The 25,226-nt window shown below is 55.6% G+C and overlaps 1 protein-coding gene across 1 annotated transcript in view; it reads left to right on the top strand.

The window, feature by feature from the left end:
- LOC124091172 (guanylate cyclase D-like) overlaps nt 1-25,226 on the top strand; it is a 46,809-nt gene that overhangs the window by 11,686 nt on the left and 9,897 nt on the right. The window contains exons 8-20 of the mRNA XM_046442133.1: nt 1,549-1,725; nt 1,942-2,092; nt 2,370-2,519; nt 5,615-5,763; nt 7,110-7,273; nt 7,928-8,120; nt 12,242-12,416; nt 13,335-13,433; nt 14,770-14,864; nt 16,614-16,699; nt 20,770-20,831; nt 21,581-21,672; nt 24,545-24,605. Of these exons, the coding sequence (XP_046298089.1) occupies nt 1,549-1,725; nt 1,942-2,092; nt 2,370-2,519; nt 5,615-5,763; nt 7,110-7,273; nt 7,928-8,120; nt 12,242-12,416; nt 13,335-13,433; nt 14,770-14,864; nt 16,614-16,699; nt 20,770-20,831; nt 21,581-21,672; nt 24,545-24,605 (1,654 nt within the window). The remainder of the gene's footprint in view (nt 1-1,548; nt 1,726-1,941; nt 2,093-2,369; nt 2,520-5,614; nt 5,764-7,109; nt 7,274-7,927; nt 8,121-12,241; nt 12,417-13,334; nt 13,434-14,769; nt 14,865-16,613; nt 16,700-20,769; nt 20,832-21,580; nt 21,673-24,544; nt 24,606-25,226) is intronic.

The following is a 25,226-nucleotide window of genomic DNA, read 5'->3' as shown; positions in this document are numbered from 1 at the left end:
TTTCAGGGGATAAAATGGCGACTGGTTACAAAGGGGTCTGTGTTTCATAGGTCTTAATGAGAGTGAATCATAGCAGGATGTTTAGTGTGACTTAATCACTCAAGATTGAGGACATGCTGCTTGGGCAGTCAGGAAATTGTGCAAGTTAAAAATCTAACTCAGGAAAACAGTTGTAAAAGCTTGAAACTCATCTTCACTGGGATGAAGGTGCAGAGCCTGGAGCCCATTATTTGCCTTCTCCGCAGGACCCGTCGTCACTGGGAGAGGATGGGAGCCCAGAGCCCAGGACCCATTGTGGGCCTTCCCCTCCTCTCTTCCCGATCACACTCCTTTTCTCCCTGGGGTCTGTTGTTCCCCTTTTCTTGGAGGATGTTATTTTCCATATCCTTCAACCACTATTTGAAATAAAGTTTGGAGAGATTAAGTGACTGGAGGTAAACTTAGGCATTTCCCAGTGGGCATCTTCCAACCAAAGTGAATAACTGTTTCCTCAAATAAAGGTCCTGCATGTGGTCACACAAGTTTGGAAATTGCTCGCTTTGGCCATAGCACTTCTCAGAACCTTCACTGTGCCGTTCTGGTTGTCTACCACTGTGTAACAGTGTGCCCCCAAAATGTAGTGGCTTAAAACAATGATCATTTTATATCTTGCAGTTTTGTGGGCAACTCTGTTCTGCTTTGCACTGGTTGGGGATCGCTCAGTGGTGTCTAGCTGGAAAATGGGCCAGCAGAGGCCAAACCAGGTGGACAACCTGCTTTATAAATAAAGTTTTATTGGAACACAGCCATGTTCTTTCCTTTAGGCATTGTCTGTGAGTACTTTTGTGCTATAAGAGCAGAGGCGAATAGTTGTGACAGAGACCCACAATGCCTAAAATATTTACTATCTGGACCTTCACAGAAAACACTGCTGATTCTTGGTCAGGAGGGCCTAACATGGCTTCACTCACACGCTCCCTGCCTGGTTAAGCTGGTCACATCTTCCCTCTCCTGATAGTCTCAGGGCTTCTCCGTGTGGTCTCGCGTGGGAGGACTCAGGTGGAAGGACTCCAACACAGAGTGCTCCAAGAGACAGGAAACGGAAGCAGCCAGTCTCCTGAGTCCTGAACACACATGTGTAGGAAGCCATTTCCACTGTATTCAGTTGTTCCCAGGAGTCACAGGAGAGGGGACAGAGTTCACCTCTGTATGGCAAGACTGTCAAAGGATTGGAGGCCACTCTTGACTCTCCACACATGCCAACGTGCTTGGGAACCTCTAAGGGGGAAGAGGATGCCGGGGGCCCTGAACTGTTTCTGTGGGGAAGGCCTCGCCACACAAGGGTCCGTCTGTCCTGCTTTGGCAAATGCTCCCCTGGTGGGGTCTGAAACATCAGGGAGGCTGCTTTCTGCTAATGCAGGATTCCTTCTGCTCCTATTCCTCCTTCCCCAATCCCTTCATCTGCAGAAGGTGATTGATGCCTTTCAGGGGCATGGTGTGATGTAGGTTGAGAACCAGGCCTGTGTTCCTGTCCCGTGGAGTCGGCTAAGGTCTCCACTGTCCCGGCAGATGCGTGACATGCGGCACGAGAACGTGGCAGCCTGCCTGGGCTTTTTCGTGGGCCCTGGGGTCAGTGCTCTGGTGCTGGAGTACTGTTCCCGGGGCAGCCTGGAGGACCTGCTGCGGAACGAGGCCCTGCGGCTCGACTGGACCTTCAAGGCCTCCCTGCTGCTGGATCTGATCCGCGTAAGGACCTTCCCTGGAAGCCACGGGGTGATGGGAAGTCAGGGAGGCACGAGATGCTCACATTGCCCATGCTGGGGCTCCTTCCACCTTGAGAAATTAGAGCAACAGGCGAAAAGAGAGGCGTGGCAGGACAGTCTTCGGGGCCATGGGAACACTCTGGTCCCTCTCATTCATCCCGGAGACCTAGTGGAGCCCATCCCATCCCCCCCCCCCCAGGGCATGCGGTATCTGCATCACCGACATTTCCCTCACGGCCGCCTCAAGTCCCGGAACTGTGTGGTGGATGGACGCTTTGTGCTCAAGGTCACTGACCATGGTTATGCGGAGCTCCTGGATGCCCAGCGGTCTGCCCCGCCAGCCCCAGAAGGTCAGCTCAGGGTGGGCAGGGGGCTGACAGGTCCTGAAGCCTGTTTAAACCAGGTGCTTGTGAAGCAGGGGTAGAGAGGGGATCTCTAGTCCTCGGGCACTTTTTGTGTTATGTCCTTGGGGGGATGGATCCGCCCTTCACCTGTGACTCCTGGACAGCAGAAGGCTTTATCCCCCAGGGTATGGTGGGGACAGAGGAGACACAGGCCTGAAGCCCCTGGCCCTGCTCTGCCGGGGTGCAGTGGGTGATGGCGGTGTGGCCCTGTCCCTGATTGTAGAGCTACTGTGGACAGCTCCTGAGTTGCTGCGGGAACCTGGGGGGCCCCGGCAGGGCACCCTCAAAGGGGACATCTTCAGCATGGGCATCATCCTGCAGGAGGTGCTAACGCGGGGCCCACCCTATGGCGGCTTGGGTCTCCCAGCGGAAGGTAAGCACCCCTGCTGCTCCTTGGCCCGTCCCTGGCTGGAGTCTCCAGGTAGCTGGGGAGCTCTGTGACCTTCAAGAAACGGGGGGGCCAGAGAACAACCTCACAGGCAAAGTGACTGTGGAAATGGAGTCTTTCCTTGACAGGCGAGGCAGCCCTTGGCAACTCTGCCAAAATGGCAGCTGATCAGCTCTAGGCCAGACGCTGGTTTCAGGGTAAACTCTCACCCCTTCCTTTCCCAATGGCACTGCCTGGCCCACTACACTCATTCCCTCACCAAGGCTTCGTCCACGCCCAGCCCAGACCTGTGTCCTACAGACCTCAGTTTTGCCATGTGACCTTACACATGGGCTTGCACAAATCACTTCACCTTTCTGAGCGTCAGTTTTCTCATCTTTAAAATGGAGAGAATATTAAAACATAATCCAGATACCAGGCCCCACGGCTGATGTGGCCAGGCTGCTCAGTGCTGGGGCCGGGTTACTGCCCAGGTGGGACTCCTCCAAGAGCTTCTCTGTGTCCATACTTTTGCGTGTAGATGTTTTCTCGCTTCTGGTCCTGGTGGGAGGGACCAACTTCGGAAATTTCCTCTCTCTTCTGTGTTCTCTGTCAGGCCTCTCTGAACCCCAGGCTACTCTTGAAGTTGTCCCCCTGCCGTCTCTGTCCAGTCTCAGGGCCTGTCCCCACTCCAGCCTGCAGTGCCAGGCAGAGGCAGGGCTGAGCCCACCATCCGGCCACTCCTGCTGGATAATCTTTGAACTCATAGGGGCCTAGTCTCCTCCCCTTTCTCTACCAAATCACTGTCTGGTCAATAATGAGCATTATAGGCCCCAAGTTTCTGAGGTGGGGGAGTGGACAGGAGAAGGGGCTCTATCAGGCCATTTGTTCAACACTATTCAGCTGCCCCCGCCCCCACATCTGCCTGCTGAGAGAGGCAAGGACCAGCCAGACCCTGTCTGCAGGACACGCTCCAGTGCAAGACCCTCCAAGCCAGGCTCCACCAACAGACTTTGGCTGCAGGGACCCAGCCTGGAATTCTCTGGCCAACCTAGAATGGGGCTGTTAGTTCAAGGTCTTCCCAGCCTCAGGGACTACAGGGTCAGAGCTTAGACTTGGGGACACCAACCTAAGGCCAGTTACTCCACCCATTTGCTTTACAACTTCAAATAGATCCCTTTCAGCATCAAGCCTCAGTTTCCTCATCTGTAAGATGGGTCCCAGTGTGCCTCGTTTGCAGCATAGCTGTAAGAGTCAGTGAAGTGCCTGCTTTAGACCAAGGCCCTGGCACAGGGCTAGCTCGGTAAATACTGCCTGGGTGGTTTGAGGGATGTGGTCATGGGAGTCCCTCATTCTCACCTGTCTCTAACATCATTTTAAGGTCCCATATGTGTATGGCCCTCTGCAGTTTCCAAGGCACTTGTACCTGCAGTGTCCTCTGGCCAGCCCCAAAAATGGGTTTTCAAAGAGGAGTCAGTGAGATGAGAAGGGGAGGGGCTCCTAGGCGAGGAGTGGAAGTGGGATTTGGGAAGTCCCTTGATTCAATGTTCTTAACCTAAAGTCCCTTGGAGTCATCCCACCAGGCCCCACAGACCTGGGTGATCTTTGCAACAGCTGATGGATTCCAGGGGTGCCTGGGGTGTGGAAGCGTGTCCCCAGCAAGGGCAACACAAGATTAGACTAGCCTGAGGTGGCCTGGCCCGGGGGCAGCCGCTCCCAGCCTGTTTGCATATGAGAACATTTTAATATCAAAAGGGTCAGGGCCTCCCGTGTGACTACTGGACTCTTTTTAATATTTGCTGACTATGAAAATATCCAAAGACAAAAATCTGTTCTGAAGTCTGTGACTCTTTGAATTACATTTGTATTTTATTCATCACAGTATCATTTGCATACTTTTGAAAAACAGGTGTGTGTGTGTGTGTGTGTGGTTAGTGGGCTCTATCTACACACACTCCTCCATAAGCACAGACAGCTCTCCAGACTTGGGGTTTTGTGCCTGCACGTTGGGAACCTCTGGAAAGTCTCGGTGGAAATCAGGCCCAGTTACAGTGTTTGCTTTTTACTGACCCTAGATGGGTGCCCTCCTTCGCCCCTAGGAGCCTTGGTTTCCCTGACTGTAAAATGGGACAATGACTCCTGCACTGTCCCCAACATGGGGGCATCAGTGGGAGTAGAAGGGGAATGAATCCAGAAGGAGGTTTCTCCTCACTGGCTCAGGGCCTCCCACCCCCATCGAAGAGGCTCCCGGGCCTCCTCAGAGGAGGGTGACCTGCTAGCCCCGTAACAGTTCTAGGAATATGTAGTATTGCGTGCCCATTTAATAGGTGTAGAAACCAAGGCTCAGAGAGGTGACATAACTTGCATAGAATGTAAATGGTAACTGAAGCCCCATTCTGATCTGCTGACCCTGGAGCCCAAACGTGGTGGCCAGCCCTTCTTCCTCCCAGTCTGCTTCAGAGGCAAGGTTCACATTCGTGGGCCTTGCTGGGAACTAAGCAATGGTGGTGCACCTGGAGCTGAGGAAGAGCCTGCCCTGGGTGAGCACCTGACATCCGTCCCCTCCTCCCTCCCTCAGCACCCCTCTCAAGGAGGCAGTTCACTGAACTCATTTCCCCCAGTTCTGAGATTGGACCCCGGGTGCTCTACCACTGAGCTGCAGCCCAGCCCTTCTGATTTTTCACTTAGAGACAGGGTCTGGCTAAGTTCTTCTGTCTGGCCTCTAACTTTCGATCAACCTGCCTTGGCCTCCCAAGGAGCCAGGATTACAGGTGTGTGCCACAGGGCCTCATTTCCTAAGCTCTTTCACAGAAGGAGAAATAGGCTGAGAGTGGTCACTGTCTTCTCTACCACCTCAGAGTGATGGTGGCAGATTTGGAATCAAACCTAGCTCTCCCAGCCCCTGAGACCTGTTCCCGGCCACAGCCTGGGGGCAGACTCAGGAAAGAGCAAAGCTGTGGCCAGCCATGCCCTGGGGCACAGAAGAGGGACGTGAGGAACATCCTTGGGGCTGATCCCACACCAGCCCAGGCCTAGCCTGCCCTCCTGCCATGAGCCCTCAGGGCACCTCAGACCCACGGCCCATGGGGTGTTTTTTGCAGAAATCATCAGGAAGGTGGCATCTCCCCCTCCCCTGTGCCGGCCACTGGTGTCCCCTGACCACGGGCCACCCGAGTGTATCCAGCTAATGAAGCAGTGCTGGGAGGAGGCTCCGGATGACAGACCAAGCTTGGACCAGATTTATAGCCAGGTCAGTGCTCCCCAGAGCAATGGTCCACCCATGGGCCGTGCTTGACCAAGTGCGAGCCCCAGCCCAGGCCAGCGCTGCCTCCCTGAGCTCCACGCCTCTGAAGAGAGCTTTCTCAGAACCATGAGTTTCGGGGACATTCATCAGTGCCTTCCTGCAGCCCAGCCCCCACGAGGTGTCACTTCATCCCGTGGCAGTTCCCTAAGAAGCCTGGAAGTGTCTGGGCTTTCCAGGGGAGGAATGAGACACAGAGGGGACAGGCCAGGTCTGTCTGTCTGTGGAGCTGCCCGTGGAGCTCTACCTAGACGGGCCTCCTGGTGACCAAGTGGACAGGCCATTTGTGACTGCAAGATAGCGCTGCTTCCCGAGTCAGGAAGGGGAAGATGAGAGCACCCCTGGGTCCCCCAGGCTGCCTTGAGACTGCAGCAGACGGGGTGAGGCAAGTCCTGTGGGTGGGGGTGGAGTGTGCGGGCCATGGCTCCCCAAGGCCAAGCCATCAAGCCTGGGGCAGCATCTGGGCCTCCCCTTCCCACCCTCCATCCCCAGCCACAGTGGCAAGTTGCCAAGGTGAGGTTCACTGAGTGAGAGGAGCGTCCAGAGGGAGGAGGGGACGGATGTCAGGTGCACGGCCCAGGGCAGGCTCTTCCTCAGCTCCAGGTGCACCACAACCGCCAGTATTTGTTTATGGATTTATTTGGGGAATATGAAGAGGAATAGAGGAGTAGAAATAGTTATCTATATTTCATACCTACATATAAAATACATGCAGATTTTATATAGGTATGTACAAATATGTATACATAAAATCTATATATATTCAATCCATCCATTCATCCATGTATCCATCCATCTACCCATCTATCTCTCCATCTTGTTTTTAATATTTATTTTTCAGTTGTAGTTGGATACAATACCTTTATTTCACTTATTTATTTTTTGTGGTGCTGAGGATCGAACCCAGGGTCCCGCACATGCTAGGCGAGTGCTCTACCACTGAGCCACAACCCCAGCCCCTTTCCATCTTTGAGAAGAGCAAAGAGAGCCCACAGTGTCCCAGGAAGGGTCAGTAGGGTCATGTTTGTTGGTGGCAGTGCTATGCTCTTCCCGGGCTCCTCTGCAAAATCCTCCCGCTGCCTGTCCCCCCATACCAACTATTTCTCACAGCCATCTGTGCCTTGCCCCCATCAGGACCCCCTCCCCCTGTCTATTTATTTATCCTCGTCCCGTAACAGCCCAACTCTTCCGGGCAGGGATTATGTCCAGTTCCTTCCAGTCACCCCAGACTCCCAAGCTGAGGGTCAGGTACACTGACCTTCATGGGAAAATAAAGATTGTTGTTCCATCTTCAGTTCAAAAGCATCAACCAAGGCAAGAAGACCAGTGTCGCTGACTCCATGCTGTGGATGCTGGAGAAGTACTCCCAGAACCTGGAGGGCCTGGTCCAGGAGCGGACCGAGGAGCTGGAGCTGGAGAGGCGGAAGACAGAAAGGCTGCTCTCGCAGATGCTCCCTCCGTGAGTGGCCAGGGACTCCAGTGTGCCTCCACGCATGTACTCTGAGATTTTTTTTTGTGTGTGGGAGGAGGTAGGTACCAGGGATTGAACTCAGGGGCACTCAACCACTGAGCCGCACCCCCAGCCCTATTTTGTATTTTATTTAGAGACAGGGTCTCTCTCTGAGTTGCTTAGTGCCTCACCATTGTTGAGGTGACTTTGAACTCTCCATCCTCCTGCCTCAGCCTCCCGAGCTGCTGGGATTACAGGTGTGCACCACCATGCCTGGCTCCACACATGTTCTCTGGAACATAGTAGGTGCTCAGAAAAATCAGTGTTCTGTGAACTCATTCAGTTCATCCATTCCTGTTTGTTTATCCAACATATTTTGGTAGACACTGGTCGTGTGATGGGCACTGTGCTGAGCACACAGGTGTTGAATTTCTGCTCTCCACACCTCTGGGAACAAGGAGGGGGACACAATGCTCTCACTTCACTTCAGAAGAAGCCAAGTTCAGAGAAGGACAGGGACTTGCTGCCAGAGCAGCCAGCACACCAGCAGACCTGTCCCAGGTCCCCTGACGTTCAACCCAACATTTCCTCCGATATTCCTCTCTAGCCTCCAAACTGTTCAAATTGTTGGAAATATGACCCTGGTCCCTCCCATCCCTTCAGGTCTGTGGCCGAAGCTCTGAAGATGGGAGCAACTGTGGAACCAGAGTACTTTGACCAAGTCACCATCTACTTCAGTGACATTGTGGGTTTTACCACCATCTCAGCCCTGAGTGAGCCCATTGAGGTGGTGGGCCTGCTCAATGACCTCTACACATTGTTCGATGCTGTTTTGGGCAGTCACGATGTATATAAGGTGAGAATAGCAGGAGGCTGGCATTCTATTCCTCTCTTTACTACTGTGTGTTGTCCATTTCCATTTCCAGTTAGCTATTGCTGTGTAACAAATAACCCCGATGCTGAGTAATGTAAAATGATAAGCATTTGTTGTTGCTCACAAGCTTATGGGCCAGCTAGAAGCTTCTTCTGGACTCACACATGCATCTGTGGTCAGCTGTGGGTGAGGTGAGCAGCTCTGCTGATCTTAGCTGGGTTCTCCACATCTCTGTGGCCTTGATAGGGAAGACTTAGTTCTGGTCACAGAGTCTCACCTTCTGCCCAGCGAGTCTCAGATTGTTTCCATGGTGTGTCCAGGTTCTGGGAGAGGGGCAGAGGAACATGCCCTCACCTGGGATGAGGCAGCTGCCATTTCTAACATATTCTACTGGTCAAAGGAAAAGGTTCACAAGAGGAAATAAACTCCACCTCTGGTGGGAGAAACTGCTGAGTCCCACTGAGTGTGGATATAGAGGGGGTGGACAGGGTGGGCCACTTGCATTTATGTGGCCACTCTGTTCCCTTGTCCATCATCCACCCACCCATCCCTTTAGCATCTCCACAGATGGGTCCCTCTGTGCCTGGCCCTGTAGTGGGCAAGGGCACACAGAGGAGTCTGCCCAGTCCCTGCCCTCCAGAAGCCCTCAGGCCTGTAGATAAGTGACAATGTCCACCCAGTGGAACTGGCAATCAAGGGAGGCTGAGAGCACCCTGTGCCAGATAGGGAGGACTTCCTGGAAGAGGTGCTGTCTTCCCGGCATCACCCCGCCTGGCCATGGCGGCTCCAGGCTGGACATGGGTATCACATGTGAAGGCCTGAGGTTTGGGGGTGCATGGGGAGAGTGTGGTGCTGAGTGGGTTGGCATGGTAGGCCACCAAGGGGCCCAGTGGAGGGGTGAGGCTGGGGAGAGAGCAGCAGGGGCCCAGGCAGGGCCATAACACCCTCTGCGACCCAGTCCCCATGTACTCCTTGATCCAGGGTCTGGGTCTCAGCCTGGCCACCAGTTCCTGTGTAGCTTTACGCAAAGAATCTCCACTTCCCCTCTCTGGTTCCTTGTCCAGTGTAATGACCCCAAACCAGCAGGTTCCCAGATGGTGGGAGGACCCTCTCCCCGCTGGGGAAGGGCTTGTAAACAGACTATGAGAACTAGTCAGAGATGCCTCCTGCCCTGTCCTCTCCTGCCCACCCTGCCGTGGGGACCAGTCCCACCCCAGCCCTGCCCCACCCCAGCCCTGCCCCATCCCAGCCTTGCCCCACCCCAGCCCTGCCCCTCCCCAGCCCTGCCCCTTACACTGACCCAGGAGCTGGGGACCTAGGTGCAGCTTCAGATGTGGTGGAGAAGGAGGGGAGGGAGGGCCCAGAGACAGCCACACTCGGCCACTGGCCTTAGTCCCCATCCGCCACCCCCAAGCTCCCTTCCAGCCACAGCCGTCCAAGAAGGCAGAGGGGGACACAGGGGCTGAGGGCGGAAGCCAGGCTGAAGGGGATGCTGGGAAGGAGGAGCCAGAGGACAGCTGTCACCCTGAGGTGCCGGGCAGTTGGTGATATCATTATCTATAGTGTCCCATTGACGATAGTCACCCACACTGACTGAGGGCTTCCTGTGTACTGATGCCGCTGCTAATGCTCTGTAGGAGCTAACCCATTAACCAGCACAATTTCTGAGGTACATACTGGCACCCCTAACTTATAGAGGAAGAAAATGAGGAGATAGAGTTTAAATGGCTTGTTTGATATTATATTCTGGGGAGTGGGAGGCTCAAATCTGAACTCTAGCATTTGGTCCCCAAGTCCCCTTCTCAGGCAGGCTCAGCATTTGCCTGATTTGGACACCCTTGAAGTAAAGCCAGAGGTTCATAGTGGCCCAGGTGCTTCTGCAGCCTCTCCACCTCCTGCTCAGGACCCTGCGCCCCTGGAGTTCGGAGGGTCTGTCCCTCAGGCTGGCTGTCTCCCTCCTGCCTTCTTGGCTGCCCCAGCCCCACGGGACCCAGAAAAAGATTCCCCAGGAAAAGATTCCTCATCCATCTGGCTGAATCCCGCGGCCTTGATGGGCCCTGAGTCACCCCTGGCCTTGACTCTTCCTGGGCTGCTGATCTTTGCACGTGTCCCCTCCTGGCTCTGACTCACGCTTTCTGATCTGCTCTGAACTTTGGCCAAGAGGCCTGCATCTTTCTGGCAGAGGGAGGTGAAATAAAACAAGGCCCTTGCACCCCTCCAGATGTGGGGCTCGGAGGCGAGTGTGTCACTCCTCACTGCCGCCTTGGCCTCGGGTTCCATCCCCAGCAGGATCTGGTTTCTGCTCTCTAATCCCTCTGGGCTGGGAGGCAGCCAGGCAGCCATCTCCTGGTTCTGCAGGGGTCTGGGATTCCCTCGCTGAGCAAGCACTCCTATGGACCATGCTCAGAGCAGAGCCTGGTGAGCCCCGCATGGCCACCCACCCAGCAGATGGATGAAAGCGCCTGTGGTAACAGATTGCGCTTCAGATTAAGAAAAAGGAGACAGTGCTGTCCTTCCTTCATCCACACCACAATACCACGCCTCTGCGCATGCGGGAGCCACAGGGGCAAGGCCTGGGCAGCTGCGCGGCATCCACAGGGGTCACGGGCCTCGGGATTTTCACCGGGTCTTATTTAATCCTTTTAAAAAAATAACTGTATTTTATTTATTTCTTTTTATGTGGTGCTGATGCTCAAACCCAGAGCCTCACACCTGCTAGTCAAGTGCTCTGCGCTGAGCCATGAATGCAGACTCTTATTTAACCCGTTTAATGCCTCTCTGCAGGATGGATTATCATCCCTTCTGTACAAATGAGGACACAGGCTCAGAGGGAGGTGATGGCTCACTCAGGGTCACCCAGCAAGTCAGTATTAGAGTTAAAATTTACATCTATGGCCAGGTGTGGTGGCGCACGCCTGTAATCCCAGCGGCTCAGGAGGCTGAGGCACGGGAATTGTGAGTTCAAAGCCAGCCTCAGCAATAGTGAGACCCTGTCTCTAAATAAAATACAAAGTGAGGTTGGGGATGTGGCTCAGTGGTCGAGTGCCCCTGAGTTCAATCCCTGGTATATATATTAAAAAAAAAAAAACACTTCACATCTATGTGTATTAGTATTGAAGCCTTTGCACTCACCTGTCCTCTGGTTGCGTCCTCCCATCGATGAGAGGAGACAGCTGTGTGCAGGAGCCAGGGCCCTGACTCTAGCCGAGAGCTAGAGTCAAGCATCTCTGAGTCATTGCCTTTGTGACGGCGTCGGTCAGTTCGGCCTCTGGTGTGTGGATGGCTGGGCTGTGGGAGAGTGAGCTGGGTAGGTCGGGAGAAGCGAGTCCTGCTTGGGGGAGTGGTTGCTGGGTGTCCTGACCAGCTCAGGCCTCAGATGGTAGAAGGGGAGGCAGAGAGGGCAGAGAGAGCAGCGTGCCACCCTCAGGTCCTTGAGACTGGCCTGGGGACCCAGCAGCCAAGAGTCATACGGTAGAGCCCTGGCCAGGGTAGAGTGTGGAGCTTGGGGAGTTGAGGCAGGTGACATTAGAGTCCCTGCCACTTAGGAGATGCTGAGGGCTTATCTTCTCCAACACCAGGAGGAGGAGGAGGGAGCACAGCCACCACTCAGCATTAACCTGCCTGGCTCCCTGTGCTCTCCCTTCCCCACGAAGGAAGCTCAGGCTCTGGATGGTGGAAAGTGTGCCCAGGCCGAGGGCAGAGCCAGGGCTGGACCCGCATGGCTCCAGAGCCCACTTTCTGTCCATTGCGCCTTGGAAAGCCTGAGGGGTTTGGAACGCAGCTGTGTCCTCCAGCTAAGGCCTGGCCTGCCACAGTGGCCTTGTGCAGATGGCACCCCCGGTCTGTCCCCACGTTTATCCCTCGCAGCCCGGGTCTGAGACAAAAAAGCCATGGTCACCTGGGATGCAGACAGAGGTCACTCGGAATGTACAGATCTGGTCATTACTAAAGTGCCAGGCGGGAGGCCCAGCAGAGGTGGCACTGTGGGCAGGGGACCCACAGTGCTGGGCGGGGCTCCTGAGCGGTGGCTTCATGTGGGCAGGCGTGGGGCAGCCCAGGGAGGGCACGTCCCCGAGCTGGAGCATGAAGACTGTGGTTCCTAGGTGGAGACCATCGGGGACGCCTACATGGTGGCATCGGGGCTGCCCCAGCGCAATGGGGACCGGCACACAGCCGAGATCGCCAACCTGGCCCTGGACCTCCTGAGCTCTGTGGGGGACTTCCGGATGAGGCACGCGCCCGATGTGCCTATACACATCAGGGCCGGCCTGCACTCAGGTATGGGAGGGGACCTGGGTGACACTACGTGCGGGTGGGGTCAGTGTCCGGGCCTCCCTGGGGCGTTGGCCTGGGACAGCCCCAGTGACTGCTTCCAGAGTTCTGAGATTCTAAAATTCTATGCTAAAATAATTTGGTTTCTTTTTCCCTTTTATCATCTTCAAGTTCTAATATATCAGAATCAAAGAGTCTGTGATGATTTGGGTCTTTTGTTTGGGCTTGTGGGTCTCAGCATCTGGCCAAGGGTGTCTGATTCCGTATAGAGGAGCTGACAGTCTGTGGCAGGAGGCGGAACAAGAGTCTGGTGTGCACACGACAACCCGGGAGAGACCTCAGAGCAGCTGCTCTGCCTTCCCCACGTCCCCAGTCCTCCCTCCCTTGGTGGCCGCCCTGCAGGATCAAGTCCACACTTACTGCACCCCGTGGCCCCCAGCCCCTGCTCACCTCCATGACCCCACTGCCCACCACTCCCTGCCTGGGTCCTCGTTCCTGCTACTTGTGTTTCCCACAGACCCCTGGGCTCTGCCTCTGAGCCTTCGCACTTGCTGTTCCCTGCCTGCTTATTCTCAACCTTAGAGACGCAGCTCAGCATCACCTACTCCAGAAAGCCCCTGGGTGGGGCTGGAGGTCCTTTTCCGGGCTGGCACAGTGATCCCTTGCCTCAGCATTGATGGCAGTCATGCAGCTCGCCCAGGGGCTGGGACTGGCCCTCCCATGCCCAGCCCAGGGCCTCACACAGGTGTCCTCTCTTCTCTGGAGGGTACTGTTGGAGACTGCAGATAGCATTGTCCTCACCCCCAACCGCAGCCCAGGACATCCAGAGGGAATGACAGTGGGGGTAGGGACGGGTGCGGCGGTCACGGGGACGCTCTCTGGTCCGGGACCTGCTGGAGCTCACCAGGCACATTCGGGTTCCAGGGCCCTGCGTGGCAGGGGTCGTGGGTCTCACCATGCCTCGGTACTGCCTGTTTGGGGACACTGTCAACACCGCATCCCGGATGGAGTCCACAGGGTTGCGTGAGTATGGCATGCTCCTGTCCTGCGTGGGAGGGGCTCTCCTGCTCTACAGGCTCAGTGCTTAGTCACCATGTCACCATCTGGTGGCAGTGTGCGCTAGTTGTCAAAGCAGTGGGGAGGACATGTCATTGGTCCTTTTAACCTGTGATGATCTCATGAGGGAATTAACAGAGAAAACAGTGACTCCAGATGCAGGAAGCCCGGGTCCTAGTCCTGGCCCTGCCACTGGCTTGCTTAGTGTCCTTGAGCAAAATACTCTTCCTAGGGACCTCAATCTCCCCACTTTCAGTGAGGAGATCCCTTCCAGTTTTGCATTGTCTTTCTTTCTTTCTTTCTTCTTCTTTTTTTTTTTTTTGGTTCAAATTTTTTATTTGTTTTTTTAGATATACATACCACAGACTGTATTTTGACATATATCATACATACATGGAGTGTAACTTCCCATTTTTGTGATTGCACGTGATGTGGAGTTACACTGGTCATGCATTCATCTGTGTGCAAAGGAAAGGTATATCCAATTAATCCCACTGTCTTTCCCATTCCCCTCCCTCTCCCTTGCCCCCACTCCACCCTGTCCAATCCGGTGAACCTCCACTCTCCTCTCCCCTCAGCCTATTATGAGTCAGCATCCACATATCAGAGAGAACATTCAGCCTTTGGTTCTTTGGGATTGGCTTATTTCACTTGGCATGATAGCTTCCAGTTCCATCCATTTTCCAGCAAGTGCCATAATTTCATTCTTCTTTATGGCTGAGTAATATTCCATTTTCAAGACTGAACCCGACACCAGTTTTGTTTTTTCCTGACTGCCTGCCAGCTCCCATTATGTTGGGATAGCCCTCACACTGCCACAAGGGCATCCCTAACTATGCAGGCCCTTGCTGGCAGCAGGAGCTATTCTGATAGCATGGTTAGAACAGCTGAAATATTGAAATCCTCAGGGCCTCTGCTTCTGGCTGTATAGGTTGTGTAATCCCTAATGTTCAGTGCACGTGCTGTGTAACTGAACATGATAGCCCCACGGGGTATTCCTGCTTTCAGAAAAACAACTGCCTACCTTCTCCAACTCAGCCTTCATAGACTTTCCCACAAGTAAAATCATGTTTCTGAGGGTTCTGACTTCATCCTGAGTTCCCCTAATAGTCAATCAATTTGCTTCACTTGGGATTTCTCTTGGTAACCAACCATCTGGAGAGACACAGAACCTGCAGGAGGGCATTGCAGAAATCATAATTGTGACTGGTTGGGCTGGAGCTGTTGGGGCTTTTTGATGATTGTACCAAATACGGGGCATGCTGCCGCCCGCTGGTGACCTGACCACTGCCCTTCTCCTCAGCGTACAGAATTCATGCCAGCCAGAGCGCTGTGGAAGCGCTGCTCAGCCTCGATGAGGGCTACGAAGTCGCCGTCCGGGGTCAGACTGAGCTGAAGGTGAGAGGACGTCCTAGTCCCCAAGGCCGCAGCTTCTGTGGGCTGCGGCTGTGTCACCTGACCTGGCCTCTGGGAGCTGGGCTGTCTGATGACCGCACATGCGCTCTCTGCTCCCCAAATTCCAGTGAAGCCTCTCTCCCCTGGAAACCGTTTGGCCAGAGCAGAGCAGTCCTCTGTGGGGACAACCTGCAGGGGTAGCGCACTGCTGTGTGACGCACACGACCCATCTGTCACTCACAGCAATAGTGTCAGGAGTAACGAGGCCCCGTTTTATAGTTGAAGTAATCCAACTAGAGAGGACAAGTGACTTGTCAGAGTGACATGGCTCAAAACCCAGATCCGATGTCCCCAAAGCCTGTGCTTCTCCAGAGCACTGTCAGGCTCCTGGTTACCCCTGGAACCCGGGCTCGGACGTTGCCACTCACTGAACCTGCCCCGTGCAGAGACGCCTCCACTTCACCTCCTTCCCCCAGGGACTGTGACGCCGTCTCTGTGATCCGCCAGCCCCCTGCCTGGCTCTGCTGTTATGGCACAAAACTGGGCTGCCCGTGCTCAGGAACACCTCAACGGCCAAGGAAGTTCTGTGGCTGATCTCACCTTCTTGTTTTATGTTAACATTCCGAAAGAGGCCACAATACAGTATTCTTTTTCCTTAACTTTGGTAGTCTGGGGATTAAACCCAGGGCCTTGCCCATGCTAGGCAAGTGCTATATCCCCAGTCCTTTTCATTTTAAGATATTTTCATTTTTAATTTTAAGTGTCTGCTTAAGGTGTCAAGGTTGGCCTTGAACTTGTGAGTAGCTGGAATGATACACTGTTTTCACGAATGACTTTTCTTCCTACCCCACCTCCTCTTGTTTCTCCTAATTCCTCCTCCAGGCCTGACAGGGAGCTAGGTTCGAAGGCCCAAAGCTATGCATAGGCCTCAGAAATTGGGTGCTCCATGGGGCTCTCTTCATTACACTACAGAAAGTCAGAGCAGGAGAATGCAGCTCAGAGAGGGGCAATGACTTGTGCATGGTCACACAGCCTGGAAGGGCTGGCATGGATGGAATCCCTGTATGGCTCCCTATGGCTGGGGATATGGCAGAATAGCCTGGATAAGTCAGAGCAGGCATTTCTTGCTTGAGGGAGTGGGCACTGGGTGTCCTGAGAAACAGGACTGTGGTGGTAGAAAAGGATGCAGAGAGAGGCGGGGAGGATAGCATGCTGACCTTGGGTTCCTGAAGCTGGCCTGGGACTCCATAGTGCAATACCCACCCCGTGACACCTCAGCCAGGGTGGGGTTTAGAACCTCCAGACCAGCCAACCCTGGCCTGAGCACCCTTCAGACTCCCTCCCTCCTCACCTCCAGGGACTGCCACTCCTCTCCCAGGGAGGCCATCAGAAGCTTTGGTGGTAGGGGCTGGAGAGAATCACAGATCACAGGAGCCTCAGGTCCCAGCGTCCCAGACCTGCTGGCCACCAAGTTCAAGTCCCTTCTTTATTGTTTCACAGATACATATGAACTTTTTAAAAAAGTTCTTCACAAAAGCTGTGTGAGGTACAGAGGAGACTAGGCATAGAGAGGCCAAGTAAGTTGACCAACATCACACAGCCAGCGAGTGGCAGAGCAAGTGAATCTGACCCAGGAGGGGCCTCCAGGCTCTAGCTGCTCTTGACAGGCTGGAGGAATCGCCCAGCTGTGCCGTCGTTTGAGAAGGTTTGGGGGCACAGGAGGCCTTTCAGAACCCTTCCTCTCTCTTCCAGGGGAAGGGCGTACAGGAGACCTACTGGCTGGTGGGGAAGGCAGGATTCCCCAGACCCCTCCCCACACCTCTGCCCATCAAACCCGGGTGAGTAAGAGGGATTCCCAAAGGGCCTGGCTCTTCTAAGGTTGATGTTTGTTGTTTTTCTGATTATAAAAGTAAGACGTGCCTCGTGCAGAAAACTTGGAAAATATAGAATTCTTCAACTACGTACAAGCACGTCTTTCCGCGTCAGCACTAGCGTGATGCCTAGTGGGGGTCCTGGCGGGTGGGGGTCCGGCAGCCTGGGGAGCTCCTCATCCCGCCCTGAGCTCCCAGCTCTGCCCTGAGCAGCCCCTGTATGGTGCAGAGCACTTCAGACATGCGGTGGTGACGCGTCAGGACCACAGCTCGGGGCAGTTGGCTCGGCCCTTCCCTATTGCTGAGCATGCAGCTCCTTTCTGGGTGACAATTTGGTAAATATTGCACCTTTGCCACTGTTCACACAGTTTCCAGACATGGAGTTTGGGGATCCAAAGGACACCTGCCTTTTAGGGGCCACGTGAAGCAGATTCTCTGAGAGCGTGAGCCTGCTGTGGCTTGGCTCTTCCCTCTGTCCCATCTTTTAGGACTCATGTCCCTCCCGGGGTCCACCTGGGAGCAGGGTGTTTTGCTCTGAGGTGCTGATTCCCCTCACTTCCTCCCAGTCAGCGAGCAGTCCACAGAGGGCAGAGGGCAAGGGACACAGCTGTCACCCGTGACTGGGAAGGTTCTGGGGCCCCTCAGCATGACAGCAGAACTTGGGCCAGAACCAGGCTTGTCCTCTTTCTGCCCAGAATTTCCCCTTCATTCCAAATCCCTCCCAGCTCTTAAAGGACGGACCCCTGACCAAGGCCACCCCTTCCCCTCTCTCAATGAAAAGAAATGTGTGGGGCACAGGTGGGCTTCCTGGGACAGACTCGGGCTGACGCAGGTCAGGCCATGCTTCCAAGCAGACAGGACTGGTGTGGACAGGGGCCACTGTAGGCAGCTGGTCAAGCAGCCATTTCTCTCCATTCCTGTTGTCAGGGAGCCAAGACCTCAGGACCCAGGGAGCCTGGGGCATAGCCCTGCCTGAGGGCAGTCACCTGAGTGCTCGGCCACCTTGTCACCACACATAGCAGGGTCCTGAGAGGCTCCCAGTGGGGAAGGGAGCACTGACAGGCAGCACCAGCAAAGGCAGATGCCTCAGGGTACGGAACACAGGGCACCCTTTTCACTTGGGCACACCAGCCTCCTGGGTGCAGAAGCAGCCCCCGCTCATGGAGAGGCCATGCAGCCCAGAGCCCTTCCTTTGGGCACAGTCTGGGTGTGGATGGCTGCTGGGGCCAGCTCGGTGTGAGGAAGACTCAGGTTTGGGCCAGAGGGGGCCCCAGCCTGGGTTCTGCGTGGCCTCTGGCAGGTCCCTCTCCCCCAGCCTGGCTCCCAGGGCCCCGAGGAGATTCCACTAATCTGGCTGCATTGCCACAGCAGCCCAGCCCACCGGCCCCCTGTGGCAGGGGCCAGGGCCCTCCCTGCTCTTCCTGTACCCTGAGGTCTCCCCCACTGCGCCCCAGGAGCAGGCCCTCTGGCCCACTTCCCGTAGGCCCACCCACCGCTCCTGCCTCTGGCTTCTCGGAGGGCCGAGTCTGCTGACGGCCTACTTCCTCCCACCCTTTCCCTGGTGCCCCCGCAGTCTGACTTCCACCCTGTCCCGCCCACAAGGTTCTCAAGAAGGTCACCCGTGACCTCCATCCATGTCATTAGAACCGTGGGCAGTTGCAGTTCGTCACTGACAGTCCCACAGCCTCTCCGCGGCCTCCCTCTTCCTAGAAGCCCAGCCTCCGCTCCCTTCCCCCCCCCCCCGCCCCCACTGGTCTCTCTCTGCTCCCTGCCAGCTCCTTCCCTCTCCTCTCCCAGCCTGAGTGCTGGGGTTCCATGGAGCCCTTTGGGCTTCCGTTCCTGTGCAGGCCCTGAGGGTGCCCGGCACCAGTGCTCTCCTCAGCCTGCCTTGGCTCCCCAGGCTGGTGATCTCCCCACCCCAGGCCTTCCTTCTGCGGCTCTCAAGGAACCTCAGACCCCAAAGGCCCAACCGCCCTGGAAACCCAGTCTCCTCCAGAATCCCCTTCTCACCCAAGGCCTCGCCCTCCTCAGTCGGAAAGTGGCATACTGTCTCAGGCTCCTCCAGGTCCCAACATGCACCTTCATCTAATCTGTCAGAAGCAAGTCTGCAGCCTCTGGGACCTCCAGGCAGGAGGGCTCCCGCCTAGGCCAGGGACTCAGCTCCCGTGGACCCCCCCACACGTGTAGGCACATGCAGCCCGCCGCCTGGCCTCCATCTTGCCCCTACCTCTGGCTGGCTTCCCCATCCACCTGGGTCCCCTGCAGGGCTCCCAGTCAGCTTCCTCTCGTCCACTGGGTCCCTCCACCCATCTCCACCAAAGTCAAAAGCACAGACATGATGGATATGGAAGTTCCCTCCAGGGCCATCCTCTTGCTTTGGGGCTCAAGCCCAACTCCCACAAAGCCTCCCAGACTTCACCAGCCGAGCCCCCACCTGCCCCATGGCCACCTCTGTCCACTGGCCACCTGCTGTCACTTTCCAGTCCATTACCCAGTGTGGTAGTCTCCATAGCACTCGTAACTACCTGGTATTTCTTGATGACGTGTTTATGGGGCTTTTACCTGCCCTGCAAGTCTCATGAGACCCTAGATGGCCAAGGCGCCTGTACCTCCGCCCATTAGTGCCCACCGCCGAGGGAGTATGGGCTTCTGACCAGCTACCCTCTGGCCCTGTTCCAGCCTGGCTCTGTCCCTGCAGGCACTATGGAAAGCCCAGCTCCCAGCCTTCCTCTGGCCACCCTGGGAACCTGCAGGTCTGGCAGCCATTTGTCATCTCCCACACCAGAGCTCTCCCAGCTGATGACTTTTCCACTCCTAGACAGAAACTTTAGAAAGTGCCAGAAACATTTTCATCGTCTTGGCTCAGGAAAGGAGGGGGGAGATGAGAGATTAGTTGCAGTGAGCATCTCCCCAGCTTAGGAAACTTTCAGGAGAATCTGCACTCTGATCCTGCACAAAGCTCACAGGGGCCTTGTGCACGCACGTGCACATGAGCGCACGTACGCGCGCGCACACACACACACACACACACACAATCCATCGTAGGCACTAGGTGTGCACATACATGGAAACAGTACCACAAGCCCTTCTGCTTGTCTGGGGATGAGATAACAGACAGACACACACAGATCTCTGCTGGAGGGCCCTGGGTGCCAGCTGGATGGGAACTGGTCTTGGAGCTGGATTTACAAGGTTGTTACCACATTTTAGTTGAATTCAATGTTACATCTGATTTTTTTTAAAGCCAAATTTCCCAGATGCTTTTATCTTCACCTTACATATTTCCCCTATCTGCAGAAGTTATTTAGCCTCTCTCTGGGGGTGTTGGAAAGCCTGGCAGAGATCAAGGCAAAGCATAAAAACTTCTCAACCATGTCTGGAGGTAGCCACCAACCCAAGCAGCAGAGCCCAGAGGAGTGCCTCTGTCACACGACAGGAGGATACTACACAAAGCGGCTCCTTCTCTCCATGCATGAGGCCTTGGGTTCTATCTCAAGCACTAGGGAAAAAAAAAAGTGTCCCTTGTCATGCTGCTGTGAGGTGCTGGCTGTCACTCAGACCCTCGCTTCCTTCACTGTGCCAAGGCAGTAACCTGGGTCCGCCTGCCCCATGTATCCAAGGACAGCAAATGAGAAAGCAAAAGTAGGTTCTGGTGGGAGACCAGGAACTACTGAGAATTTCATATCACCCAAGAGTCACAGAGCCCCTGCCCCAGGGCCACAGGCCTCCCAGATCAGGTCCAGAGAAGGGGACAGAGCTGGGGCTAGCTCCTCATCTCCTGGAGGCCACTGGACTGGAAGACACACATGCAGACGAGGGAGCCTCTGTGTGGCCTTGGAGAAGTCACATCACCTGTCTGAACATTGGGTCCCTACAGTTCAAGGGTGGGGGTCGGGGCAGGCCCACGGCAGGGCTGCTGTGGGGTCAGGAGATGGGGACCCGAAAGGAGTGGCCCCTCAGCTCTCAGCGGGGCTCCACTGCCCGTGACTGTTGTTCTGGGTGGTCGTTTATGATTCTTGTTTCTCCTTCTTCCTCAGAGACCCCTGGCGGGACCTCATCAACCAAGAAATCAAGGCAGCCTTTGCCAGAGCCCGCCAGGGTGCAGCGGGGCCCTCGAGCTCAGAGGAGGCCCCAGCCCAGCCCTGAGCAGAGGAACAGGCCAGGCCAGGCCAGGCCCCACCAGCCAAGCCTCTGGTGCTTACTCCCCACCTCACCCCCACCGTCCCACTTCCTGAGAGGACTGGCTTGCTGGGCTCTCTGGTGGCCAATCAGGTGCTCATTAACAAGTGCCCAGGAGCGATATTAAGTGATGCGTTCCTGTATGAATCCTAGGGGCAAATTTGCCTCTTGACATGAAAACAATAAAAATAGAATTATTCCCTTCTGGTCACACAGTGTTTGGTGCTGGACAAATCATTTTGACACAGAGCTTGTTAACACAGGAGCTCATTATTCCTACATGGAGGAACACGGTCCTCACTGACCCGTGGAAGGACCGGAGGCCCAGAGGGAGGAGGTCACTCACTCCAGGTGGCAAAGCTGCCAGGAACTGGGTCAGGACTGGGGTAAGGAAGGAGCCAGGCGGATGAGGACTTGGGCCACACACTCTGGCCACGTGTCACTTCTTGGAGCCCTTGTGTGGTCCTCTCTGGGAGAGGATTTTAAAGTTGCTAACAGAGCGTGGCCCACAGGACCTGCTCAAGGTGCACTGGCGCCTTCCCTGTCTCTCCGGAGCCAGTCTTGACCTTGGGCATCTGTGAGTACGTGCTGGGAGTCCAGGCTTTGGGCCTCCAGAATCTGAGGATGGGAGATGGAGGCTCTCAGGAAAATGAGTTTTCTCTCTTACAGAAACAGCAACCACCAAACACCCACAACCGGTGCAGTATACCGGCTTCCACGTCAAAGAGCCCTCGCCAGATCCCGCGGCCATCTCAGAGCAGGCAGATTAGGTGCACGTGGGATTCATTTCTCCACCGAGGGGCGGGGGCCAGGGGCCTGGGAGGCAGGGTAAGCCCTAAACAAACTCGTCAGTCTTCAGAAGACCCCTTGGGAAGGAGGTGCTGACACTAAAACTTTGAACTTTGGGTTGCCGGGAAAATGTTCCATCTGGGGGCTGCTATGTCTAGAGTTCAGGAAGCTGTGTGTGTGTGTGTGTGAGAGAGAGAGAGAGAGAGAGAGAGAGAAAGAGAGAGAGAGAGAGAGAGAGGACGCCTGGGGATGTGGATGACGTGTAGACTTGCCTTTGGAACATGCCACGCCTGTCCCTTCCTGCACAACTTTGGGCCTTATCTTCACGCCTCAGTTTCCTCAAATGCAAAATGGGGTCAGTCACTCTTACCTCCCTTGTCACTGTGAGGACTTAACACAGGACCATGTCTGGCCCTGCAAGGGCTGTTGAGACAGGAGAACCTATGCACATGTGTCCGCAGCCCATGCCCACAGCTCCTGTGAGATCCCATCTGTGTGTGTGTGTGTCACAGGCTCAGGGTTGTGTGTGTGAACAAACGTGTGACCCTGGCTCCTCCGTGGGCTCTCACTGTGGCCACCTAAGGCCTGCAGAGTTTCTCTCAGGCCTGTTTCTTCATCTGGGACATGAGTGTTTAGACTGGGTGACAGCGAGGCCCCACCGGGCCCATGGCTGTGTGTTCCCTGTATCCATGAGCCCGTGCCTGGGTAAGTGGAGGAGCAGCCTGGTGGGCAGACACAAGAGACCCAAACTCAAACCAGGCTTCAGCTTCCCCTCCGTGAGCTGTGTGGCCTGGGCCATCAGCTGGCATCTCTAGACCTCAGTTCCTCACTGCAGACCCCTGCCCTGCCTCCCCTTCCAGCTGCTGTGAGATCAAAGGAGGCAGAGAGCTGAGAGCACACTGAGCGATGAGGGACAGACCTGGCTTGCATGGGGGGCGGTGTGAATGGTTCTCAGTAGCTGCTGAGCCTCTGACCACCCTCTGCATTGCCCACTCAGAGCTGCAGATGGGCTGAGGCAGTTCTGCTCAGATCCCGTGGCCATCAGAGCTCAAAGGACCTTTAGCAGACGGTGAGTGATTGCAAGCCTGTGTCTGCGCCTGTGGGCATGTGTGGGTTGTCACTTTATCTGCTTGCACATGCTCATCTGGACGTCTGTGGGTGCTGTCTGTACATGTTGCATGCGTATGTCCTGTGTGTCTGTGCACCTGTATCACGTGGGCCTCCTCCATGTAAGCGGCGTTAGCTGGGTGTGCTGTCTAAGCCTGTCTGTTTGGGCACCAAAGTTCTGGTGGCAGTGGTACATCATGAATCTGTGTCTGCATGTGACATGTGTCCGTCTGTATGTGTCCATGTATGCATCTTGTATGCATGGAGAGTCTGCCAGGGTGTGCCTGGGTCCAGCTCTTGGGCCCTCCGGATGGGTAGTGTGGGGGACAGCTGCTGAGCCTCTGACCGCCCTCTGCGTTGCCCACTCAGAGCTGCAGATGGGCTGAGGCAGTTCTGTTCTCAGAGGCACCTGCTCAGATCCCCTGGGAGCTCTGGGAGGGAACCCCAGCTCCAAAGCCACACGCTGTGTGGAGACTCCCCACTCAGGGATCTTCTGCCCGACCTCTGCCATCAGCCCGGGGTGAGGGAGGCACAATGCCCACCAGGACCTGCAGCATGCCCCTGCTGGCTGCTTCTGAGCCTCACTCGTTCCCTGTGTACCTGCTACCTGCTGCGGGCAGGGGCTTCCCACCCACCTGCTTTGCCCACCTTACAGATGAGGAACCACAGGGGGGAGGGATGAAGCGCCTTGTCCCCGCCAGCCTGTCTGCCTCCTGATCTCAGGAAGAACTCAGAGCTCCAGAAGCAGAGAATTAGCCTTGGTCCCTGAAAGACTCCCAGCAGAGGTGGTCAGGGGCACACAGCTTGCTCCTCTGCAGAATGGGGTGAGGATAATACCTTCCAGGTGAGCTGAGGAGGCCCTTGGAGCTGGGCTGCCACCCCTGGAGAGGAGCCAGCCTGGCGTTTGCATGGGCTCCTGAGCACATGCCCAGGTGGGACCTGGAAATGGGCCCCAAGTCATGGCTTTCAGGATGAGCTGGGGCAACTGGTGCCAGGAGGTGTCCCATCAGCCTAGAGCCACCTTTCTGTCTCTTGGGGTGGGTTCCTAACAATGGGACACTATTGGTATCTCTAGGAAAGGGGCCTCACTATGATAGATGGGGCCACAGGCTTCCAGAGGGTCCTCACAGGGCTAGGCAACCCAGAATTGCTTGGTTCCTGGTTCTTCATGTGGGCCCAATTTGGGATGGACTCCTTGGAAAAGGCCCAACACATTAGCCATATTCAAGGCCTGCGATGCTGGCCCCCTGACTGCCCCCTGTCCCCAACTCTCTGGCCATGGCTGGCTCCTTACTCTTCCCCAGATCCTTGTCTTTCTGTTCTCCACCTTCAACAGTCAGCAAGTGCCACGCCCTCCAAAGTCCACCTAAGGAAACTCCTCCTCCTGAGGTCCTTTCCAACTCTCCCCTGAATGACTGAGCTGTCACCAGGCCTGACCCTCACTTGACAGCAGAAAACTCATCCAGTCCGTTCCTTTGGCCCAGTGTGCGGGAGGAGGCAGGCCCATGCTTCCTACTTTCTGGCCATCCTCCCCCATGTTTCCTCTCCTCTGACTCTTCCTCCAGGAAGCCTTCCCTGATGCCCTCCCTCCCATGTGCTGTCAGAGGGGCACCTCTTCTGGCCCTGGAGCCTCAGCCACTCTTTCTGGTACTGACCACACTCTGGTATGGTCCTGGTTTGGACTTTGCTGTAGGACCTTCTTACAGGCAAGGCTGGGTCCTCTTTCTCTGACCCCAGTGTCTGGCCAGAAAAGTCACAGAGAAGAAGAAATATAATGGAGCCGAGGAGATGGTGGCAGGTGAGTCTCAATTTAAGGAATCCATATGAATGAAAGTCTGGATTTGCTCAAAAGGGGATCAGAAAGCCAACATTCTAGAGGAGGAGGTGAAAGGTCAGGGCAGGGCAGGACCACAGGCCAAGCACCCGTCCTGTGCCGTCACTGGGAGCCACCCTCGCAGCCCTGGGGGATGGTGCCTACCTCCCCGCTGAGGGTGAGGACCAAGGCCTCCACGGGAAGGATGCAGTGACTGCATGTGTCGCTGGGTTCCCTTGGGGCTGGGCGCCCAAGCCCCTGCTCCTTCTCAAGGCCGAGGTCCCTCACCCTCTCAAGGGCCCGCCCCACCCATCTTCCTGACCTCCCTCAGGAGTCTCTCCTGCTCAGGGCTCCAGGCTTCACCTCAGAGGGGGACAGGGTTGGACTGAGTGGCATGGTCTCTCTCCAAAGGGTTTCCTTGAGTCTGAGACTCTTCCGAGATCCACTAGAGGGCAGGCAAGTTGTGCCAGAGAGATCAGGAGCTGGGCCGTCTGGTTCTCAACCTGGAGATGCCAGGGCTGGGCTATTCCAGCGCGGGGAGGGAGAATGGGGTCCACGGAGGGATGGGGGCCACTCCAGGGAGGCGTCTTGCTTGGGGAATCTCCC

The sequence above is a fragment of the Marmota monax genome, unplaced genomic scaffold (assembly GCF_021218885.2).
Source record: "Marmota monax isolate L192 unplaced genomic scaffold, Marmota_monax_Labrador192_F-V1.1 WCK01_AAM20220418_F8-fsc00068, whole genome shotgun sequence".
Taxonomy (NCBI): domain Eukaryota; kingdom Metazoa; phylum Chordata; class Mammalia; order Rodentia; family Sciuridae; genus Marmota; species Marmota monax.
The sequence above is the reverse complement of the archived record's forward strand: the minus strand, read 5'-3'. Positions and strand labels throughout refer to the sequence as shown.